The following is a 26,487-nucleotide window of genomic DNA, read 5'->3' as shown; positions in this document are numbered from 1 at the left end:
CTGTCTTCATGTGGTTTATGTCAGTCAAGTCCTTGACCTATTAGACCCCTGACCTATGACCTCAGTCAGACCACACATGGTGACCACCATCTGTATGTAAGTAGCTTCTTGCCCAGGTGATGTGTTTGAGGAACATGCTGGTCCAGGCAATAGGATGTCCAGCTACAGATCAAGCAGCACGTACACCTTTCTGTCTGTTTTTGTAGGAGCCAAACACATTCACTCTTGAATAAAGCGACAACAATTTGGCTAACTGGTAGACATATCAATTTTCAGGAAACTGTTTAACACACTCACACTTACACTCACACTCACACTCACACTCACACTCACACTCACACTCACACTCACACTCACACTTACACATTCAAACTTCTGTATAGTAAATTGTAAAATTCACTGTTAATAATTAGGCTGAAATTTCCTTGAATGGCAGACTATGAAGTTGGTGGATCAGATAAGGACGAATTTTATGAATGAACAGCTTCTTTATTTGACATTCGATGTGACACTTCAATACAGATTCTTGTATCGTCAATCAACTCATCCATCCTTACCTTGGCTAGAATTGTTTTTGGTTGGGTTGTTTCTCCACAACAGAGACTAAATCTCCACAAAATCAATGCATCAAAGTTCTTTTTTGTAGTACAAGGAAAGGTAACTCTAATGCAAACCAACACATCAGCATTCACTGTTACATTATGTAAACTACAATGTTTCAAATGTAGGCATTGGTCTGCAATTGTTAACGTTTACTGTCAAAGTGTAAACACAGGCTACCCTGATATCAGTAATTATAAACCTTTGAGTCATGACATTCACAAGAATCACATTCAGTTATGGACAATTGTATTTATTAAATAAAAAAAACAAGAAATAATTTTGGAACAAGCTGCTCTATCACACATATTTTTCAAAACAAATCTAACACATCATTGATGTAATTATTCTTGCTTTGTGAGTCAAATGTAGAAAATAATTAAAACCAAGGCGAAGAGGAATTTGCAGTACTTGTCTATGCAAATGAGCTGCTTGCCAGTTTGGCATTGAAAGCAAGCCACAATACCTAAGCTCAAATATGCTTCAGTTTTTCAATGAAGCTATCAAAACAGTAGATGTAAGAAATATATGATCTAAGTGTCTATTTCTGAATCACGACACATCCTCAAACAACATACCGATTCATAAAACAAAACAATAGCATGATTTAATGTAAAAGAGGAACAATTTAGCCCCTGAATAAAACGGAAATGTGCTAGCGCCTGCCATCGTAAGTGATTATATCACAAAGCAATAAGGAAAGGGAAAGAGGAAGTTGCACAACTTTAAACAATCCACATGTCCACGTGACACACTATTTCTTCTGGTTGGCTAGAGACAGCGCTTGAGGTATGTTTATTCCCGAGTTTTTAATTTACTGTGAACAGGGAAAACAAGGAAAACAGTCTCCCTGCAGCTTGTTTTGAAATGTCACAAACAGTTTGAAACGAAAGCCAGCCTCTGAACAAACTTTCAGATATTAAATTCTTTTCTACATACAGGCTGAGACATAACCTTGAATGGAAGAAAATATGTCATCAGAGAAGAAACGTGCATGCCAAGCTGCTTGAATCTTCTATTCAGGAGAAATATGTATGTGATGAATTCCAAAACTAACAAGACAATTTAGGCAAATTACACAAAATGTCTGCAACGTTTTTAATATGGCTGCTGTAGGAAATAAATGTCACAAAAAGGTAAAAATCTAAATTATTATAAAAATGTCTGTTTTGACCAACACATGCACCTTAAAGTTACATATGCAAACATAAATCAGTCAGTAATGGTCACAAGAAGTTTCAGCAGCAAAAGTGAAAGTGCGAAGGTCAACTCCAAGTCAAAATTTATAGAATTGCTAAAATCAGACCATATAACCTGAACCCAAACTATGACCTACACATATTGCAAATTTTATACTATGCATGAATGAGTTATAATCATAAATACCTTCTCTTTGAACTGATTCGGGCTTTATCACTGGTGGGAACAAGCACTTAAGCTGCACTGCACCAGTGGTGTGCAAGCAGAAAATGTTCATAACACACAGTGTCCATAACATTATATTCCTTGACTTAAAGATTAAGTTACAAATTTTAAGATATATTTTGGAAGAATTCACAATTATTAATGATTTTTAAAAAGGACTATTCATACAAAATGAGGATGTTGATTTTTGGCCACTTTTAGCAATATTTCATAAACATCTAGGCTGTGGACACCAGAAAATGGTTTCACACATTGCATCCATACAGGAATGGAACCAAGAACTTGAGCACAACAAGCCAACAGTGAAACCACAAGTGTACTGCACTAAGTGAGACATGGTTATAGCCTGATAACACCAAACACTACACACAACGTATGGCCTATACATGACGACACAGTGGCAAATATCACCAGCGTAATCCAAATGTTATCCAATAATGTAACCTGAGGTTACAGACGATGGCCGTCTGCTAACAGACCAATTGAGTCAAATGTCACCCTCCTGTATGCATCCAGCACTCAGACAGACCTCTACTGGCCTGGGCCACATACTCCTATCATCTGCCCCTTGAGATCACCCACAAAGGTCCTCTTCTCACTATACTGTTTACTTGCCTTGATATTTCCAAGAACAGGACAATCCCCTCACATTATCTGTGGCTCGGAAGACAATTAAATTAAATCAAAACCACACCACTCCTTCAGAATTACAGTCCCTTAAATAGATGCATTCAACTTCCACATTTTGTATTTGGTGAAATACATGAGCATGACTCAAGGTTCAAATGCATTACTCAAACTTTATCATATCCAAGTGAGAGTAAGTTCACATTTTCATTTTCTTAAATAACACAAAGTGAATGATAAATATCATTATTTCAATAATAAATCCTGTTCTGAAATCAGTATTTGCAAATAACAGGGACCTGGGGGTTCAGATTTATTGCTTTAGCTTTTTTATCTTCATGACTTTTATGATCAAGATCAGGGTCCAGGGGCTATAGGGTAGCCTACTGGTTAAGTGTTCGCTCATCACATCAAAGACCTGGTTTAGAATTAGTGGGTACAGTGTGGAGTGACTGTTGGTGATTGGTGGAATATTGCTAAGAGCATTGTAAAACCTCAATCATTCACTGACTAAGAACCATGTGACATTAATCCAAAATGTCTCGGACTCAAAGACCATCAGTGTTCTGTGGTCATACACTGACAAGATTGTCGGAGTGAAGGTTTCAATAAAGAGCAATATTCCACAATCGATGTTAAAATTCAAGTAACAGCATCCAAAACCAGTGGCCAAGAGTGTGAGCAACAACCAATCAGTAACACTCAATATGTCAGTTGACCTGCCAATACTTAACCATAAATGCTGCTTGGCATTTTTCTGACATATAAGTGACGAAAATCTGTTGCATGAAGGAAACTGTTCAATACATTAGAGACATCCAATCCAACTGACACAATCATTACATGATGATATGAGATCCTTGTTCTAATCATAAACAACAAGTGATTGAAACAACTTTCAGCTTGATACTTGTTCAATAGACAAATGAGGAACATACAGTATAATCCTACATGTCATCCTTTGAGTGAGTGACACTGTTAGCAATACACATGTGATATCTCAACAGGGAGCTCCAGGAATAGGCTGGCATCCTGTAAGTGGCTGTCAATCTCGTCACTTATACCCATGTCATCATCATTCACCATGCAATGAACCTGGTGTTTGTGAATCTCCTTGCTTCATGCTATCAATACCACCGAGGGTAGCCGACATAGAGCTCTGAGTGAGGACCATTAGCTGAAGCTTCCATAGTCACCTGGGGCGCAGCTAACAACAACCACATATGCTTCAACCATCATATTTAAGGTGGCCATTATCGGTGCAGATAAGTGACAGAGGAGTCTGCTCATTGGGCGGCCATAACTAGATGAACTCCACTTCCACACTCTACATGCTGAAGACACAGGCCATCAAACTTGCTGGGCATGTGCAGGGTCAGCAACTACAAGGAACCAATCTGGTTATCGACACCCATCAACTCAGGGGGCACATAAACAAGGAACATCAGCATCCTGATCTTAGAATCCAATCTTCAAGAGGCATTCAACACATTAAGAGATTAATATCTATGTCCGTAAAAATTTTAATGCTTAAAAAATAATGTTATCATCATTGAATTAAGATCTCAACAACTGACGCTTTATTGAATCTTTAATTTATGAGAGAGGAAAATGTTGAAAAACCTGAGGTACGACTGAAGCTTGGTCTCTGAAAATAAAGAATTGTGTTGAAAACAAATAATTCTTTTTAAACTGAAAAGGAGCCCTCATGGGACAAGAAATTGGTGGAGAAATCTACACTTGCTTCAGGTAACACTTTTGCGATACCATTGCAGAAAGGGCTGAGCAGACAGCACAATAACGTTCAGGGACTGTGAGTCAAACTAACTCAAGATGTGACTGAGTGATAGTCACCCAAGAATCTAAAGACATTATAAGGCAATGCAATGGATGATACATTCAGACTCGTTGATTGTTGATTTGATATGTCATCAAACCTTGTCCAGAACACATACCAGTTCAGTCGGTTGCAGATTGCAGCAGACATCTGGATGCAGCAATGAATAACAAACAGATTTATTTCAAAATCAGGATCAATGCTATCTATGACACAACATTTTTACTGACCTATCAGAGATTATGCCCAAACACATGTATCAAAATCAGAACAAGGAGCAAATAACATACTGAAAGGTCATATTAGTAATGTTTACACTTTTCAAATGCCTGACTCATTACAATATTGACTCTAAGATGTGCTGAATTTGAAGGCTGTACTAGGACAGCTAGAGTTGAATGTTTTGTTTGTCTTGTGATATCAAGTTTCAAGTGTGACAACTTATGCATTCATGTTCAACACCCGGCACCAATACTTGTGTAACAACTCCTGCATCAAGGGTAGACAGATGGATCATAGTACACCATGAGAGCTAGGACACTACTCCCTACAGACAAAACTAACTCCTGCACCAGGGGTAGACAGAAGAATCACAGTCCATCTTGAGAGCTAGGACATCGCTCCCTACAGGCAATCTTACCAATAGGTAGCACTCTACTGAAAATATCAATGAATGATGGAGAGGGAATTCAAATAACTAGCTCTTTATTCAGAAATTTCAAGTGGGTAGGTACAGTCAACTACAGCTGAGAAGAGGATTAAGACTCATTAAAAGTATATGTGGGTTTGTTTGTCTATACCACAAAGCAACATACATTCATGATCACTAATAAGGACCACAGTAACATCAATTAGGCATCAAACTTAAGTAAACAGGCAACCTCGGTTAACGTTAGCCATGATGATAAACAGAGAGATTAATCCTAAACTGAACCAACAAGATGCAGCATGGTTCAGTGTCTGTGGCTGTGCATTGCTAATACATGTTTATTTAACACCAACGAGAAAGGCAGCATTCAAGCCTAATTTGCAAATACAACACACATTCATTTTTGTTATCATTTCCACGTATCTCATCAAACAGTTCCAAGTGCCAGGAATCTGACCAGCCTTTGGACAGGGGTGTGCTCAGAACTAATTAGACACAGATTGTCCAGTAATGGATGGGGCAATTACCATGTTGTAGATTCCATGTTCAGATTGTAAAGAGTCAGTGATAGATGTCCACAATGGATGTGCTGAAGTGCAACCTCCAAGGAATGGATATCATCAGGAATAGATTGGGCAGAAAAAAAACCCGGCCATTTGTTGATTTGCTGTTTCTCCCAATATGGCAATATTCAAGAAGAAAAACTTTATGAAATTTTCTCAAAATTTCTCTCTCTCTCTCTCTCTCTCTCTCTCTCACACACACACTCTCACACTCTCACACACACACACACACACACACACACACACACACACACACACAGTGATCATCTACTTTTACTTCAACTAATTATCAATACAGTATGTGTTCAGTAATTAAATGTGCACTCAATACTTTATACATTAGTAAATGACATAACTCCATAAAAAAAAGGAAAAGATGAAAAAGCACAGCTTCAATATTTTGTTTGTTGCTCGTGACACAGTAAGAGAACAGAACAACACACTACTATTGATAAGCAGTACTTCCTCCAGTGTACTTGTTGACACATACATAAGCTTTGTCAGATGCACATGGAAATGAAGGATCTCTGGCAAATTTGGGAAAAATAATTAGTTCAAATTTTAAATTTTGCAATTTTTTTTTATATTAACATTGGATTCTGTGCAATGATGTAAAACTGCACTTTAGAATCCTATCTTTATTGGTCCTGTTACACTGAAAAAGTCAGAACATTATATATCAAAGCTATGTTTCATGTAGTGAGAAACATTTTCTGTAGACTTGGTTCTGAATCTCAGTCTCTGGACAGGTCTGGATAAACCCTTATCAGATTATTGTCAAACCCTACATAATCTTCGTACATGATGACTCGTCACTCATGTAACAGTCAAAGTCCACTACGACATCAGGAGGATTAGTTGCATTACACAATGTCAAACAAACCATTATTATGGCAAGTTGTCAGTCAAGCTGTATCTGTCACACCACCATGTTAGCCTCACTCCCATGTGGCCAGTGATGTTGACTCATGCTCTCTTAATATATGCTGATTAGATTCATTTATGGCAGCAATTTGAATTATCACTTAATGAATATGACATAACTATTCCAGAGGATATGCACAAACTCATTGCAATACAAAATTATTGTCATTATTTGCAAATGCTGTCAAAAAATACTTCAGAAATAGCTAAATTAGACTGTTCATTGTAACAGTCCCTATCATCAAGACTTTCTTACTTTGTGTCAAACCTTTTGACCAACACTTCGTCTTGGTAATGAAAATATTTTACAGAAAAAAAGGTTCCTGAAGTGTAATCATGAAATATAATGAAAACAAGGCCAGAGACTTTCTCAGCCTGTAGTTATCTAGACCTGCCACATATTCTAGACTTGCCATTTATCCCAGGCCTGCATGTACTTTCTTGGGATATATTTGTTTCAGGGCCTGCATGACAGATTAACAAAACTTGGATAACTCAAAGTATTTATGCATTTTTTGTTAACTTTGACACAAATGTGTTTGCCCACATATTTATTATTTTCTCCTTATCATAATCAAAAATCTTCAGTTGATGGAGATTTAGTGTATCCCAAAGTCAGGCATATACTGTTCACACACGTCCCACAGATGGGCAAGAACGAATTCTTCAACTGCACCTGCAGAGAGCAGAAAGTTAATCTCACTTGGCGGCCTTTTACATAACATTTTTCGGTTACATAAGTCAGCAATGAAGGCTCTTAATTTAACAGTAACAAACAATCTATACTTCATTCCTGGAAAATCATTCAGAAAGCTTTTTCTGAACTTGTTGGCAAGGATCAATATGTATCCCAACATGCACTTGTGGATCAATGCATAACATGAAATAACAACAAAGCAAATCTTCAGCAGGTCTATTGTGTTGCTGATGTTGACAGACTATATTGGGAATGGCAATCTGTAAAAGTAGCACACAGGAATATTATTTTCTTACAGTACCACATGTAGAACACAACTGTTCCATAACTACTGCTGCACTTCAATCAGGTTTCAATTTTTGTAAGAGGGTTTAAGGCTTTAAATAAACTTGAATTGTGCTGTTACACAATATCTCAAAACGGTGCTGTCATCACGAAAGTTTCAAGGAATCATGCTAATCATGTTAAATATGCTCATACTCTTATTACAAACATATTTTCAGATAGATACACAGACCTGGACGATTATTTCTAAGAAAATTAATTTTTCAAAAGGCTAACACAATATGACATTGTATAAAACATAAGGTTCAGGAAAAGCAATTTAAAAAAAATTGTTGACACAATGCAAACAGACAACAATCTTTTCCAAGCACTCAGCGACTGATAACATGTAGGTAAACCCTTCAAAAAGATATAAAATTTCACTGTCCACTTAGTACAAGACCACACTGTGTTAATTTTCATGGGATTAAAACCTTAAGTCATGCTAGTTATAAACATCACTTTTCACAAGAACAAGAACTGATGCTGAGGAAGGTGCCAACAAATGAAGGCCCAACACCAAGTCAAATCTTTGTAGCTTCCTCATAATATTTTTAAAAATGGAATCGCTGTGGCCTTTGGATAGTACTTAGATAAGATGGAAGCTCTGAGGCTTTCATGATAACATTTTAAAAACTTGAATCACTCTAGGCTTCAAGAAAATATTTTTTTAAATGAAATCTCTGTGGTTTTCTGATAATGTTTTTACAGCTGAAATCTCTGCATCTTTCCTGATAATATTAAAAATAAAAAGGTCCTGCAATATGTTTGAGTTTAATTCAGTACCTCATTAGATAAATGACAATGACCCCATGACATAAGACAGTTAATTTCCTAATCCAACAAGGGCACGAGTATCCCCTCACCTCCATAAGTCTTCCATGGAAATGGGTCAGTTCTGAGATCACTCTCAGGCCATCAGTTAACTGTCTGTGAAACTAATCAACCCTCCCATGCTAACTGGAATTCTGTTTATTGTACCTTGCCATGTGGAAATGTCCACACAGCACATATGATGTATGGTACATTTCACATCAGGGACACAGCAGCCACCTCTCAACCAACAAGGCAGAGCACTTAAGCTTTCAAAAGACTGAAAGTGATGGTATTGTTAAATTTAAAAGGGTAATAACTGTGTGTTTTTTATGCCAATTAAGCAATATTGATGTAATTTCACGTCAGTGGACTTATTAAACATCCTTAACATGTTAGCAAGTTGGACTGAAAAGGGTATCGAGTAAAGGTTTTTAGCTTTATGAACACTTACAACACTCACCTGCTAAACCTTCACAAAGTGCAAAAGAATTAATGAAGACACTGTTCATCATTATTTTTTTCAGCAATAACCAACAATGACACAGATCTAGATATCCCAATCAAAATATCACTAAGAAATTTTATCATGTTCATATAATAAAACATAATCTACTGAAATGAAATTATATCACTCAACATTTGATATATGGGGAAAACGGTTGCCTTGATGCTAGCGTTGGGAATTGTTTAAAATCTCATAATTGATGACTGGTTCATTACAAGGGATCAATCGTCAAAAATAATTGGTTAGAGTCATTTATCCAGTTTCCCTGCTTATGTTTGTTAATGCCCAAAACGTAAAGAACAAACAAGCATTTATTTCGAGGGATTTCAAATTGAATAAAATTTCACATCTTTATAGGATAGCTAGTTTATTAGGAACATAAACTTCTTTTAAGTCTTTAAGATAAATTCAATCTTAACTTGAAATGAACTTGAAGTAAGTATGAAATGTAACAGACAAAACCACAAATGTGAAAAATATTAATAATGCAAACGTATTCCAAAATTATTTGTTTGATTATGACAAAACATGACTGATTGCTTGGTTGTTTAGTCACAACAACCAGTCTTCGATTGTTTCAATTAATCGGACCACCACTACGTAATTCTAAGGTTTGGTCCTGCTCAAATGTTGAAATAATTAACAGCATAACTATAAAATGAAATATTTAAAGAAACTACAAAACTAACAACAAAATACAAATGAACATGATCAAATTATCAGTTTAAATATAAACTAAATGCCCTAAAAAATCCAAATTGAATTCCTCATGTACAACAAAAGAAATCAATGAAATGTTGACTACATTCTGAACTGGGGCTTCAATTGTCCAGTGATGATTCATAACTTGATGTCTCCCAATTCTTTAGCATCCCAGCTTTAACAATTTGATGATTAATTTTCTGAACTGTTAGCAGGAGGTGTCTGTGATGGAATGAGAAAATGAAAGTTAGTGTATTGATCATGCATCTGGCCATGGACCACTACAAAGCAATATGGCTGCATCCTCATGTTGGTGGTCCAACTGGGGTCAAATCACACACTGACAACACAAGTTTGGGCTTTCCAATTACATGCCTCAAACAGAATAGGGCAGTCAGGGGATTTTTTTTATTTTTCTCTCAAAAGAATTATAAAACTTTTTTGAATGGGGCAACCAACCATCATAAATTCCAAATATTTGGGTTCATGCCCACCTGAACAAACAGCATTATTTAACATACACAATCAATAATATTCATATCCTCAATTATAGTCATAGATGCAATCCAATTACTCGATCAACATTATAAACTGACATTTACATATTGTTCAGGTCTTTTTTCACTCAGCAAACATTCAAGTTCAACACTTTTAAAACTTGTTTTTCTTGCTTCCTGTACCTAAACATGAAGTCAACAAAAATATCTTAAAACCATACCAAAACATTGCCTGCCCTGAGATATAAATATGATATATGTATTATGTGGAGGGAAAACAATTTACTAAATTTGATAATTTGATAAATTCAATTTCTCAACAATTTTTTTTTATCAGTTCTACAATTTGGAAGCATTTCAAAACTAAAACAGCATGTCTGGTTAACTTCAGAATTCAAGATGTCCTCTGAAAGACACTCGCTTACTGTCACTTATCAGATTTCTCCTCCCAGAAGAGAATAAGCCAAATCATAATTGATGTACAGCTGTCTCGTCTAAGGAATATCAAACAAGTCCAATAACCCATCCCACAAACTGAATGCTTGTCATTTTTCTTGCAGCTACTCTGACCACAATACTGCATGTGTTATAACATGGTGAGTGAGTTTAGTTTTATGATACACTCAGCAATGTTATAACAGAGATGTGATCTGATTCAATTGTTATGAGAGATAAGATAGCATTTGACGAAATTTTTATTGCATACCATTCCATGGAAGAACAGTGGCAATATTCTAATTTCTATAAACTACAAATATAAACACAGTACATACAAAGATATAGAAATACACAGACACGTTCCACATATAATTGAGATACATTGTAGCTATTTCACTTGACATTAACATGAACTAAATACATCCCTAGTTTTCCCTGTTTGGTACATATAAGCTCATGACCATGTTTATATTATTGAGTATTTACATGATCACTGATGCTGATACTCGTCATTTGGTGAACAATATATTTTCACTCAGTATTGGGCCAAGTCTGTTTGGATATTACCTTAACATGAGGATGAACCTTCTTCAAACATAAGTTGTTCAAAACTGTATTCAAATGACTTCTAATTTCATTCTATGCATTTAGGGCACATGCTTAAATTATGTAAAGCCGTATGAAGTACTGTTCGACATTATTCTATCATTGAGTTCAAGTCTGCCTCATGAAGAATATCTGAGGTATGTCTCATATGTTGGGATTGGGACAAACCAGGATTCAAACCCACAATCATAGGAGTCAGGAATACTCATATATCCCTTCATATTCTTTTGAGATAAAGAATCAGAATAGAGACATATACTTGCCTAGTAGCTATTATAGAAATTGTTGCACTTAAATATACATTTGTATATCACTGATCAGTATCTAAAAACAAATGTAACATGTTTTATATGATTTAAGCACCTGTTTAGTCTTAATGTTGAAAAGACATTACTATCTTATTCTTGTGATGATCAAACCAGAGAGATAAATATATGTATTTTGGACATCATGTAGCTATTTATATATCTACTGCTTTTAACTGTTAACGTTTTGTACAACATATTTCCTTGGCAATTGATGCTGGACAAAACACCATGACATAAGTTTACAATATCTTTAAGGACCAAAGTGACCACTGGCAAATATGCAATGTGATTACTTCGTTAAAACACAAAATAGCAATATCAGACAAAATGTTGCTGCAAAGCTTAAATGCCATGAAAACCTTGATATTTCATATTATATCATTTTACAGGGAATATGCCCTGGGATTGAATCCGTATTACCAACAAACACCTACATGTTGCAAAAGTGCCCTGAGATAAACAGATATATACTGGTGTCTCCTATTCTCGCAGTACTTACAGATATTGGCTGAAAAAATAATACAAACAGTTCTTTTCATTGGCTGAAAAAATAATACAAACAGTTCTTTTCGTATGCATGCATGTTGTTTTTAAATGAAGAGATTCCTCCTCTAACATGTGCATCTATCAACTGCTTGATCTATCAGGTGTAGTATCCCACTTGAGCTCGATGAAAAACATGGTCGTCCTCCGCCGAGTTTTTGAGGCATCTCCCATTCCCGCGGGCATAACGGGAAAGTAACGTTATTAGGTGTAAGCAAGGGGAATCTTATCGGAAAGGGCGGGAAAAAGTTTCGATTTTTCCAAGTTGGTTAAAACTCACAAATATTTGTTACATTGCAAAATTTTTATAATTCACAGACTTGGTCCACTTCCTAGTTACTGGTCAATGATGTAAACAACCGCTAAGTATCATGCCTCGGCAATCTCGGCAGAAAATGTGTTTACCGCAAGAATAGGAAACCAGCTAGAATAAGAGACGGCCCTATACTATCTTTTTTTATCGTTATAACTTTATGCATGATTAATTTTTTCGTTTCGAATTGACTTACTCAGGATTTTTTACAATGAAGAATTGTGCATCCAGGACGTACAAACATGTAGACTGAATTTACAAATAATCTTTAAAAAACACAGAAAACCAATTTAATTATAGTAACTATCAAATCTTACAATAAAGCACACTGCATAATGTCTTAACATTACAGAACCCATATATTTTCTGTGAGGACCCTTGAAATTGATAATTGGATATCTGGACAGTTAGCCTTCCAGCTCAAGGTAAAACCATGACTTAAATCAAGTGTACTGAGATTTGTCAATCCTATAGCTTCCACTATGATGGAAAAATCATATTGGGTGGTGTGGGTTTTTTTTCGTTTTCTTTAAGGACCTCAGAAAAATAGTGCAAATACTTCCAGAGAATATGGAGACATGAATACACATATATAATGCACAAAAATATCAGTAAGTTGTGAATTTCATGAAATCATGTTTAACATAACAAACCAGTCATCAACTTCATTTTATTAAACCATTTTTTGTGCATTTAAAATGTTTACAAACTTCATTCCAATTTCCGTATTTTTTTATTATCAATTAGATACAACACTGTTCAAAACAACAAAAATATTTTCGTAACTTGCAACTTGACAAATTAATTGCAGTTTAATTATAATGAAGTAATCTAAATGTATCTAAAGTCGTGTAAGTGTAACAGCGTCATCTAAAGCCGTTTTTTTTTATGACAACATATCCTAATGATATCAACACGTACGGCGAGTTCATCCATGTATCATGATATTTCATGATTTCAGCCTGTATTACGAATCCAGAACATATCATATCTATTATTACTGAGCAAACGTCACTACTGGACATTTGACCGTTATCTGGAAATGAACAACGACGTGTACAAGCTTCCATAGTCAGTGATAGTGACATACCCGCAGAATCAACAGTTTTCATTCTAAGACGTGAGTGTCATCACCATTCATTCAGCAGTGACAAGTCAACTCTGACGGGTCAACACAGAATCGGCCGGTGTCAAAGGACATATCCATAAAGAAACACGTTTGGTAAAATAATCTAATGGAAAAATAATACTGACCTTCGATGATCAACACATTACACACAAAATCACCACTCAAAATCGCGTGAATCCGTGACAATCACAATTATTTTCTTAGCGATAGCCGCTGTTCAGCACTTCCTTTCCTCGCCACATAGGAAAGTGTACGTGCGCATGCTCAATGTATGGAAATGACGTCATGTCTGAGAGGGCACCTGTGTGCGTAGGATTCAGCAAGAAAGCACGATTAAAGTCACATCACAGCATCTTTATAGGATTTACCGAAGGAACAGTTATAGCGAAATAATAGTTAGGTCCTCTTTTGAAAAACTCGTAAAATATTGTATGGAAACAATATAAAAACCGAATTGGTCTAGACCTTGCAGGCTCGTAATTATCAAAGATCATGTCGCTATATATTCAGACTGTTTAGCCCATTGCTATCAATAACCATCTTAATTAGTATCACGTTGTTCATAAAGCTATGCTGTGCTGCTACACAGAAAATGTTTAGGTTATTCATAGCAGTGCAAACAAATGTATAACCAATCCATTTTGAGGAGTGACGCGTTTGTGTTTTGGATAACTCTATACATGCGCATAATTTGTCCACATTTCACTTCTCTTTAGAATCCGTGTATATGAAGTGAAGTGAATGTTTAATGTTATCAAGTTAAAATGTATTCCTTCGCCAAGTTTAATAAAGGCAGAGATAATGAATTCTGAAATCAACTAACATTTAGCGAATTACTCTAATTATCATACATGTAGTATAGTAAACTAACATCACAATATGCATTAACCCATCGTCAGCCGATCGTTTCTCCCTCTGCAAGAGCTCTTGCTCGACGATAACGGATGTTTTGATCCATAAACCACGTATGTTACTTCTACCCAGATTGCAAAACAGCCACTGGCCCGCTTGCCCATGGCTAGTAACAATCCAGTAGGGCCAGTCAATCTCCACAATCGCTGTGGGTTTTCATGAGGTAATTTGTAAATATATCACACTCTCCGATTTGTTGAGGCAATACACTCTTTTAAATCATGCCAGATTATGGCCAGATAAATATCTTCATATTAGAGTCAGTGAGTGAGTCAGTTTAGTTTTACACCTCTTTTAGCAATATTCCAGCAATAACACGGCGGGGGACACCAGAAAATGGGCTTCACACATTGTACCCATGTGGGGAATCGAACCCGGGTCTTCGGCGTGACGAGCGAACGCTCTAACCACTAGGCTACCCCGCCGCCTTTTCATATTAGAAGCGTAATGATGACATTCGTGTCTACATTCAAGTTTGAACTAATTAATTATTTTCTGTGGCTAGTAACTTTCAGGCATACCTAGCCCGACTGGCTGGCAAGATTTGGATACTTTTCACTGTCATATAACACACCACCTGCTATAATATCCAACCGAACAGTTTAGTCATGTTTTTAGTTTTATTGCCTTTGCATAAGAACGAGGAAATTAGATCTTTGATACAGAAACTGATTGCAAATATATTAGGTCTCCAAACAAGAAAACATAAGTATTTGATTCCATTTCTTAATGGTAAGTGTTCTACCACGAAAACACTACCATTTCAGGAGGGATCGAATCAAGGTGTTTAGCTATTTTTTTAGGTATACACAACTCGATGACTGATATTTCAAATGTATTTTATACGCTTTAAATGACACCCTATAAGCTGAATTTTCATTCATTTTACATTTATGTGTGCGAACATGCGTGCCTATGTTGTGCCATTAAACGTACAATGGTCTTCAGTGGGTGGCTACGTGTAAGTGTGGGAATTGAGGTTGACTCAAAATGTTTTCTCGGAATAAAACAAAGGCGACACCAATGATAGAGAGCGAAAGGGCGTATCTCATACACAGCCGATGATTCCTGCACCATATTTACTGACATCCATTACTGAACAACTAGTCATAGCTGAGAAGGATTATTGATTTTGTGTATTGAGTTGATGTATTTTTCGAACATTGCATTTATGTCCTCATAACGTGAAGGTTATTCTACATCATTAAACAACTTTTATGCTATATAACAATAGCTTTTTCTCCAACAGTTTACAGTGCGAATTTCCTGATCCTAAGTGGAGACTTTAGCCCAGTCAGTGTTGCAATGTCACAAATTGACGTCATAAATAATTGTTGACGTCATGTTTCGTGCTGAAGGCATTTAGATCTATCCTAAATATAAATCAATGATTATAAAACAAACAGTCTAATCAGGGATGGTTTGAAAGAAATATTAATAAATATACAATAGTTCATGGGCGCTAAGATTGCTCTGAATCTGCTAAACATACCATCCCAGAAAAAGAAACGCAGAGGCGATTTGTATGTGTAACAATCTATTACTTACTTATTGTGTTCAAACAATCGTCAAAATATTTAACAAAAGTGTTGATAGCACGATTTTACACAATTGCACGAGTACAAAAATCGATTTTACCTGAAAATGTTGGCTAGGATGAGATTTCTTACAAGGATTAGAAAGGCATCGTCACAACGCAACAGAAGTCACTTTCCATTTGAAACTGTGCAGCAAAGAGCATTCACTGTCTGACAATAAACGTTCATATTACTTTAAAAAATTGGCATTCGTCTTGAGGGAATTTCAAGGTTAAATCACTACGTCACGTCTTGACTCTGCGACACGCCACATCGCCATTGAAAGAATGCATGCTGGAGATTACCAATCTTTTGTTGCCAGGGGTCTGATGCTAGTCTGAGCACGATATCATGGCTAGCAGCTTGTTGCAACCAAACAAGTATAACAGATGACCGTCCCTGTACAGGCAGACCTTGAGTTACTGCAGTCCAAGATCGGTACATCCGGGTACTACAGTTGCATGATTGCACTGCCATGGTTGACAGCACAGCAGTCAGGGCGCCTGGGCCTAGATTTTCGAAGGTCTATTAGCGCTAAGATTGTCGTAAGTGCCATACATTAACAATAACTTACGACTATCTTAGCGCTAAGAAGGCTTCGAAAATCGAGGCCCTGAACTTCAGAGGATATCCGGTCGAACTGTAGGGAACAGGTTGAAAGAGACTGGTCTGACAGCCAGGAAACCCGACGACGGGGGTCGTGCCACGTCGTCACCACCGCCCTCAGCGTCTCCGTTATATAAAAGTATACACTAGGCTGTATAGGCATTACCTTCTAAACTGTGTAAAGTTTCATGCACTAAAGTCTCTGACCCACGACGTTATATGCAGTCACCTCCTCCATTTTCAGCTGAAACGATTTTTCTCTGTACTCTTTGTACTTTTAATCATTAGAAAAAGTCAATATAAATCTACAATGTGTGTCCACTGGTCAATATATATTCTTTATGAAATCTTGAGTTACATAATGCTTTTTCTACGCTTACGTCGATTTGACGTCGAACAGTGCGAGATGGATTTGATAATTTATCAATCTAAATGTTGTTGTTTTTTTGGTTGTAAGAGCTGCATCAAGTATACTTGATTCAGGGTGTGTATGACAGACTACACGGACACATTTTATATAGGCTTTACACATTACTATATGAGGTAATGATCCCGGGTTTTCAGCATGGCGAGCGGACGAATTAACCATTAGGCTACCCCACCGCTCCTGTATAATGAATTCGAATAAACCCAAATATGATGGTTATCACACCTGTATCCCATTCGACTTGATTCATATATTTTGAATTTGCACTTCCCTAGCTGCTGCGTAATGTCCGTTAGAGGGTTTCAGGAATAAAACAAATAAACAAATGAAGATTACGCTGGTTGTGTTTCACAAAAATATTTACCTGACGAAGGAATAGCTCCAAAACGTTGTGACAAACAATAACGAAGAAGTTGTCATCTATAATCTGTGTCTTTTACGAAGAAAATATGTCATATTCCCCGCAGTTTACTTGAAAACACCATGCCGACATACTATGTCAGGGGCGTAGGGATGCCAGGGTTGCAGGAGGACAAGATATTCTTAAAACCCAGAAAGACAATGCCAGGCACAACGCTTAGGTGGTTTCAATTAAGAATATTCAATAGAGTGCCGTCAACCAATTCCTATTTGGTCAAGATTAAGATGGCATCTTAAGTGTTCCTTTCTTGAGGATTATGCTGAAACTCTTGTTCATTGGGGAATGCAGTAATGGCCAAACTGTCTGGAGGTCACTCTCCAGCCTTGTTCCTTGAATGTATCGTAACCTTTACTTCAGAACTTATTGTTTTGGGTTACAAAGATGACTTTGTTCCCGATGAGGTGTTTATTACTAGCGAAGTTCCATGTTTATTAATGCTAACTTGCTTCTTCCATTCCAAACATTACCCACAAAAGCCTGTTGCTTCAATCCCTTTCATCTGTAATGGAGTTCCTGCTTCCCCGGGCTGGAGCCATAGTTTGTATCAGGGGTTTCTGAAATAAAATCATAACTATAAAAGTTAGCTAGCTATCTGCAAAATACGAGGTGCAATATAGCGCAATATACTTGTAAATAGTACTTGCTCAAGGTGTGTGTGGTTCCCTCGATCATTTGTTGTCAATCTCAACTTCACATCGTATTATCAGTCTCAACTCCTTTGGGATCATACAACTTTTGCTGCCACTGGGCGCACCGAGTTTTGGTTGTGGGTCTCTCATCCGAAGAGGTACCCATTTCACAGCTGGGTGGACTGGGACACATAGTCACAATACTTTGTCCAAGTTTACTTCTTGTGGTACCCAGGACTAGGTGTTTGCACGTATTCATGAGGCCACCATCTGGTAATGTACCAACGGGTGGATTCGCGTGTTCTTTTAAGTGCACAGGGTTGTGTACTGTACAGTAGGGATTGTTACAACACACAGATCTAACTTAAATTTAAGGTTTTCACACTCGGTCACAGGGTCGATCCCGACACCTCAATCTAACGGGATCACTTGCCAGCTCGCCCACAGCGCCTCCAAAGTAATAAAATTTTCTAAAGGGGTTTTCAGTTTGAAGGGTCATGCAATGCATTGTTTCTAAAAGTGTATATATACAATTTCACAGACACCCCCAAACACTAAATGGGTGACACCCGGCCCCTCCCCCTCATTACCGCCACCCCTAACCATGATTATGAACGGTCCTTTACATCAATAATTTAGTTGAAAATGCAAAACACGCAATATTTTGTGATGAAAATATTTTGTTCTCATTTTGTCTGGGAATACGAGACTTCAGCAACACAATACCATACGAGTGAGTGAGTGGGTTTAGTTTTTTTTACGCTGCTTTTAGCAATATTCAAGCAATATCACAGCAGCGGACACCAGGAATGGACTTCACAAATTGTACCCATGAGGGGAATCGAAACCGGGTATTCGACATGACGAGTGAATGTTTTACCCCCAGGCTATCTCAACGTCCCTTTTACCATACAAGGCGAGGAAATGGGTCAGGTGGTCAGACTCTGGTCTGGTTGATTGCATGACACTATATTTTGATGACGTTAAGGTTTCCATCACTAATTATGTACGTATAAAATGGTATCACTATCAGGAATATTGCCGAGTGTGGCTTTAAACAACAAAGGACACAAATAAAACAACACAACACAATAAACACACGACGGACTAATAGTGCATGTGATCGTGTAGATTTAAGAACACAAAATACTAAATTTGCAACTCTGTTTAAAATCTTTGAACAGCAATGATTTGAACATGCCGTTTAACAGTTGAGGAACAGGTTCGCGAATGAAGGAAGTCAAGAGTGAGGAGTTACTTCCCTTCTTCCGATGATGACGTAACGCACGTTCGGCACATTTCGGTTAATTGGATAAATATATATGCGAAATATTTTTAATTTTCCGGGCAGTAATGAGATTCTAGCCTAATGCAACGAGAAAAACAGTACAATACATTTATGTTAGGGTATAAAATAAAAAAATTTGCTAAATGTAAGACAACAATATGGCGGGGATTTGTTTCAGTCCCTAGCTAGAAGGAATAAAGAAACGGTTGTCATTCGATCATGATCGAATGATTTGTAGATTTATTCGTGTAACATGCTTTTACAAGACTATTTCTGTTAGTCTAACAAGGTATCACCATGTGTGATGTCTGCTCAGACGTGCTGGTGCTTCTTGAAAACCGTAAGTGAAAACAGCTTCGTCACAATATTTTCAACATGCGCGCCTTTCCTAGGGGTCAAAATCTGAATAATAATCGAAACGTGCCCCCAGTGTCAACAAATTTATAATAAATATTTACTTAGCGATTTTCGTGTTTGACTGAAAACTAATATAAAATTGTGAGTTTGCGTTTATTGCGATGAAACCAATATTCGAGCCAACCAATTTGGGGAATTTTGGCCATCAGTGTCTGGAACAGGGAAATGCGGAATATGCCTGTCCTAAATTGAGTTACGCTGCTGTACGATGTATCCTGTTTTAACATTATTTTTAAACGACTATTGTTATTTTATTTACGTGTGATATGTAGTACCCACTCGAACAGGTCTGGCATAGAGACTACAGACGTATGATATAACGGCATAAACGTCATTTCACAAACCATCATTAACGATTCGTACACAATCCCATTTCAATGTATCTCTGTAATAATGATCCATCCCGCGAAAATGATTTGCGATATATGTCAAGGAAAACCTTTCTGTCATGTGTCAAAACTCTCATCTTTGTGTCAGAATCATGAAACAATACGACTGCTTGTGGTGTTACAAAAAACGTAAGTGTTGCTGTTAAAAACATAAATGCATGAAATCTGGTAGGCATCATCCAATATATACTTTGTCAAAACAGTCTGATGACAGTTCCAAAGTTACATCAAGTGTTTGTGTCGCATTCTCATTGTAAACAAGGAAGAGAGGTGATTTGATGAATTATTGCTTTACAATACTAGATCTTGATAGTGTAAGCATTTCAAATGATCATCAATGTGCGGAATGGGTCTGAATCTCTATTTTATCATGTTTTGTATTGCTGCATTTGTCTCTGGAGATAATCTCCAAGGGGAGTACTGCACAATACTGGGCACCCTTTCGCCGTCTCTTCACCGTCAATTTTTCTCTGTGGGGTAGCGGAGTGGTTCAAGTGTTTGCTCATAAAGCCGAAGACCAGGTTCAGTTGACCACATGGGTACAGTGTTTGAACCCGATTTCTGGTATTCCCCGTCTTTATGTGGCTGAAATATTGCTGAAAGCGGCGTAAAACTAAACTCACTTCAAACTACAAGTGATATGTTTGTACCATGTTTCCCTTTCTTGCTTGGAGAAGATGCTAATAACAATTGATAATTGTGATGGAAAGACTTTGGATATTACGTTGTTCATACAGGGACACAGGTGGAATTTTCTGTGATGAGTTGCACCCCTTGAGCAGTACTGTTATTAAATAAATAATATTATGAGATATAATTCTGATTGCCATGGTTAAGTGTGCAGGTTTGTCAGTACCATACACATGCTCATGAGTTTAGCCAGTATCTAACACCAGCACTTCATGCTATCCTTTACATCAAGCTGACACACCATCATATTACTGTTGATCGTTTTACCAACTTACCAAGTCGTTTTTTAAAATCAGAGCTCTGGATGAGTCCGTTAGCCCAGTGGTTAAAGCGTTTGCTCGTCATGCGTAACACCCAGGATTGCTCCTCACATGGATACAATGTGTTAAGCCCATTTCTGGTGCCCCCTGCTATGGAATATTGCTAAAGGAAGTGTGAAACCATACCAACTCAGTCCCTCTTAGAGTAAACCCCAGAAAGCATTGTTAATGAAAAGTCAGCTCTTTGTCCCTATCTTAACCTGCATTTGGTCATAGTTGGTTTTAATTGCATGTGTGTTACTACTGACAGTTGATTGACAGAGACTGGACAGCTGTGGACAATAGAGAGAGGGCTGAATATGTTAATGAGGTACATATCACAAACAAGTACATTTTGTTCAGCTTGATTTGAGCTCCTCTACACATGCATTTACCTGTGAGGTCAAATGGCACAAACGGCTAGTTGAGTTACCTTCATAAAATATGGGAACAGAGAATGTTGTTATTGTTGCGTTGTGTGAAACATGCATACAGAGATTTGTTACAGAACTTGTCCCAGAAAACAGCTCTTCTAAAATAGTGTTTACAGTTATAAGCTATCTAATTTGGTTTACGAACTTTACAATGTTCAGATTTCGATTCAGTGCTGCTGCCTAAAAGCCCAAATAGGGAACATAAAGCCATCTGTAGCTAATTGTTTAAAGAAAGGACATTGCTGATGATTTCTAGACACTGAGATGTCAAATGGCTACCTTGTCTCGGCTGTTTAGACGTTGACAATCATTTGACAAAGGTGCACCCCTTCACAATAATAAGCCCAACCAGTTGTGACATGGTCATACAAGGCGTTAGTATTCACTTGATCAGGTCAAGCTGAACAACCTGTATGTAATTTTCTTGAGGTTAAAACAGATCACGCTTGTGTGTTAAATGATAAGAGATATTTTTGTTGATTGCTGTAGATGATGAGCGTGTGCATCGTGGAGAAGGCCTTCGCCTCAACAAGAGAGAGATCAATGCTGTACTACACTATGTATGCACATGGCCACAGAGGTATGCATTTTGAATTTTTTTGTTGAATTCAGTCTTTCAAGGCTGGACATGTATTTCAGAGTAGTGGTAGTGTGAAACTATTAGTTTTATTTATCTGGATTTGTCTGAGACTTGTCTGTCTGATTCCCAGGGTGTCATCATCCAAAACAACCTTAGCACTAAGGTGACAGTAACTCCCGTACCTTAACATGGACTTTATGTAGTCTTTGTGGTAAGGTTTTGTTTTTTAGCACCCTGGGCCCCTCTTCATAAATCACTAAGGTGATAGTGTCACTCAGGTAGCCTTAGTGTATACCAGAATTATGAGGAGTAGTGTGATGAACTGATGACTGGAGACAAGCCGGAGATAAAAATGCAACTTTTTTGAAGGGTGCCATTTGGCATCAAATCAATAACTGAGATTTTTCTTTGCGAAAGTAAACTCATACTTTTGATAATCCAGTTAAACTTTAAAAACGTACAACAGGTATGTGATTTAGATGCATTGTTTGAATGAATAATTAGACATCATGTAAAACTGTAAACTTTCTGTATTTTCTGAAAATGTCATGACTACAAGGATACTAATGCATCATTTATCCTGGATGTATAGGCTAACCCACAAACTATGTTATTGTCCCAAACAGGATTTTCTTTTATGTGTTGTGGCATTCAAATTGGCCATGCCCTTGTTCAGCTGTGAAATGAGAGAGCCACCAAGAAATAATTTGATTCGATGCATAAACAGGTGTTGAATCATTTGAATATGTCAGATTTATTGCATAATTCATTTAGTGAATCATGAATCAGGACACATTGAAATGATTTCATCAGTGCCAATTTGATGTTATGTGCCACTGCACGGAAAGTAAGCTCTGCGTTGATCCCTGCAGCCGGTCCCAGGATAGGTGGTTCATTATGGCATGATTATGGTTCATGGTTCATTCAGCATGGGTAGTTAAGTAACCTGTGCCTGCATGGCTGTCTCACTATTCTGTGCTGCTGGCAACATGGGCTATTCACTATCCTGTGACAAAAGGGGGGGGTTCATTTACTTATGATAGTATGGGTGATTATCAAACCTGTGGTAGCGTGAATGGTTCACTATCCCGTTACCAGTCCGAGACGTAACGTGTACGCGAGACGGCCTATCGTCTCTTGTCCGCGAGACGGTGCGCTCCGCGGTACTAACTGAAGCGCTTCCCCCTAATTAATTCAATCACCGTGGAACCACCTCGATTGGGTGCGAACACGATGCAGGGTAATTAAAGCGTCCCGTAAAATCCCCAAGGGTGGTGGGGTACTTGACAGTCGTGAATGAACAGGTTTTTCGATCTCGGATGCCACGCTTTCGTCATTTGCACTGAACAGATTACAACCTGCAGAATACAAGTTGTTTGTCCGACAAAATATTTACAATCATCCTAGGTTGATGCATACTTGGCCTCTGTATTTTCGATTTTTTCGGCACGTGAAAACATCGGGAAAGCAGAATACCACGCCCAAGGTCGGCTGTTTACACATGCCAATTACACAAAAATCAACTCATCGCTCATGAAAAGGTGATTTATTTCATTTGAATGTATTACTGGTGGAAATGTCAACGTATTCATCTTGCAGAAAGTTACAGAATATTTTGAAACTAATACGACCCCTACCGCATCTTGCATGAATCAAAACTTTGCCAATTTCGTCAAGAGTAATCCTGCGAAAACTATTAAATCATTTGCATATTTTTCGGAAGTGACGTACGTCCATTGTGTAACTCCACACAGCACACTGAGAAAAGGGACTCGCGGTGCCAGCCAAAGCTGACATCTCGTACTGATCAAAATTAGTGTTATACTAAAATACCTGCTTCGATATTTCATTACAGCTCATGGTGTTGACATGTGGATATCGTATCTTCCAGAGTACATATCAGTTTATGCCCGCATTAGCCGTGCATGCTGTTTTACAGAACATACAGTCCCTGTAAACGTGCGCGACTGTTTCAGCCAATCAAATGAAGCGTGAACCCCTCGTATGTGAGGTGTTATCCGAACGAAGTGAGCATGCAGTTTCATCGGTATACACACTATTTTGTAAACACATCTGAAAAAATGTTATTGATGTATGAAAATTAGGCTATGATGCATATCTCTCTGAATATCTGCACGGGTATGAATCTGCAATACTTCATTGCCCAGACGATTACAGCAAACAGATTTGTAGTCTTACCAAACCGAACCAAATGCAAACGTTTCTGAACCTCTTGAAAGAGAAATGATGTTTCTTTTAAGACCACCGTAAATAGATGTGCATTGTGTAAAATGACAGAAGTTGGGAAGAAAACAAACTAATTAGATGGTAACTGTTATAAGGTTTCTGGTGAGCCGCTCAAGCGGCTCACTGATCTCGTGTTTGCTTATTGCAAGTTGAGGATGGTGTTCCTCTGTACGGTCCAGCTTGCGAATGATGACTTGTTGATCATGAAAATGCATATAAGTAACTTGAACCTAATTTATGCCTTCGGAAATTGACATGATTTGATAAAGGCATTTAAAAAAAGAAATCACACTTTGTGACATAATTTCGAAATGAAAAAAGTACGAAAATACAAATTTAAATAAGGAAACATAACGCCCCCTGCAGGTTGTAATATCTTTCGCCCCCTCTTTCGATCAAACTCCATATGACCTGGCGGATACATTACGCATTCGGTAAGATCATGTTAAGTCTACAAATCATCATTTTCTGAAGAATTGTGCATCATGTCGGCGATTTGCGTAACATCCCTCATCCTGGAAGACATCATTCCTCCATCCCCTTCAGTGTGCACAGTATATTCAGGTAAGAATGTGTTGTTTCACTTACCCTGTACACATACAGGCAACTTCAATTAGATCGAATACATACGTATTTGCATACATACCCTTTCTACAACAAAACTAACAACACACATTACCAGATCTACTTCAGGTAAAAACTGGGACTTTCTTGTTTACACATATTCTATGTATATGCTTGAAACAGAAAAGGTTTTCGTTCCTGGAAGACAGCATGGCCAGTGGAAGACAACCAGCCCCGTGTATAATCCTGCATGCTGCGTTGGACTGGGAACGGCCAAATGCCCGTTTCCGCCAGGAGTCAGCAGAATGAGGGAACACGCACATTCCTGAGAACATTGCATTATTTGTTATAAAAACGAAAATGTATGAAGCTTTCACTGAATGTTTTAGATGTATCACAGTATGTAGTACAGCTATGGTTATGAAACACAGGTACACATTTCAAATACATCAGTGCGGCGAATTGTGCTTGTCTTGGTTCATCTTTTTGGCCGAATGCAACACAATTAACTTTCATTTGGATTACGCAATTTATTGTATCACACACGTGACACTGGAGTGAAGGCTGGGCCGAACGCGGCCAGGCATAGTTAATGACTGTAGTTGGGTATCACTGCATATACAGGTGGAGACAGGCAACAGGTGTGATGCAGTACAGCACGTTACTTCAGGGTGTGTACATCTAATGAGTTTGCAGACAGTTTACACGGCTATCTGGTGGACACGGGGGGCGATTGTGCAATTTCCTGTTTACGGTGCCTTTGTCGTTCGAGGTATATTTTATGATAGCTTGAAAACACATAATTAAATGCTAATTATATGTATTCCGTTTCCTGTTTGTGTTTGATAATCTGTGAAAGGCCACAGAAATGTTTATTTTGTGGTGACAAATATTCAAGTCGCATGGAGGTGGGCAAAATAGCGTTTTCTTACTTCATTCCGATTGAACTGATCACGTGATAACGATCTCTCACGTGATAATGAGATGACATATTTATGAGGAAGAAAGGAATAAAATTGTTCCAGATGATTACAAACTCAAAATATTGTCCATAGCATTACTGATCGACGACTTATAAACAGATTTTTATTGCTTAATGTTATAATGCTTTTCAAAGTGTTCTGTTTTGGTATGAAGGAGTTATTCTTGTACTGATTATCTTCGAAGAGTACTTGAAAGTGCTGTGCGTCGTTGTCAACACTATCATCGGCTTTCCTATCTTTTACTTTGGTAGATGATTTAAACAGTATTCATAGATAAAAACAATACATTCAAAGCCAACACAGAAATATATATTTTATGTATATGCGTGAAATAGGAAGGGTTTTCCTTCCTGGACGACAGCATGGACAGGGGAAGACAACCAGACCCAGCTACAGTCCAGCATGTTGGTTTAGACAGCCTTTTCAGCCATCATCTGCAGAATGAAGAAATATGTGTGTACCAGGGAGTTTTGCATTATTTGTCATTATTACGTAACCTTTCACTGAATGTTTTATATGTA

General features: G+C 37.6%; 2 protein-coding genes across 4 annotated transcripts in view; one reads left to right on the top strand and one right to left on the bottom strand.

Annotated features, from left to right (window-relative positions):
- Window positions 1-13,753, bottom strand: part of LOC137293392 (HEAT repeat-containing protein 5B-like) — a 118,590-nt gene extending 104,837 nt beyond the window's left edge. For both annotated transcript variants that reach the window (XM_067823905.1, XM_067823907.1), the window contains exon 1: window positions 13,629-13,753. The gene's annotated coding sequence lies outside the window, so the exon portion shown is untranslated. The remainder of the gene's footprint in view (window positions 1-13,628) is intronic.
- A 5,748-nt stretch (window positions 13,754-19,501) lies between these two features.
- Window positions 19,502-26,487, top strand: part of LOC137293419 (ubiquitin carboxyl-terminal hydrolase 34-like) — a 299,421-nt gene continuing 292,435 nt past the window's right edge. For both annotated transcript variants that reach the window (XM_067823947.1, XM_067823946.1), the window contains exons 1-2: window positions 19,502-19,703; window positions 22,082-22,172. In XM_067823947.1, the coding sequence (XP_067680048.1) occupies window positions 19,661-19,703; window positions 22,082-22,172 (134 nt within the window). In that variant the 5' untranslated portion in view covers window positions 19,502-19,660. The remainder of the gene's footprint in view (window positions 19,704-22,081; window positions 22,173-26,487) is intronic.

Source organism: Haliotis asinina, chromosome 8 (genome assembly GCF_037392515.1).
Source record: "Haliotis asinina isolate JCU_RB_2024 chromosome 8, JCU_Hal_asi_v2, whole genome shotgun sequence".
NCBI classification, from domain to species: Eukaryota; Metazoa; Mollusca; class Gastropoda; order Lepetellida; family Haliotidae; genus Haliotis; species Haliotis asinina.
Note: the sequence above shows the minus strand (reverse complement) of the source record. Positions and strands in the feature narration are given on the sequence as shown.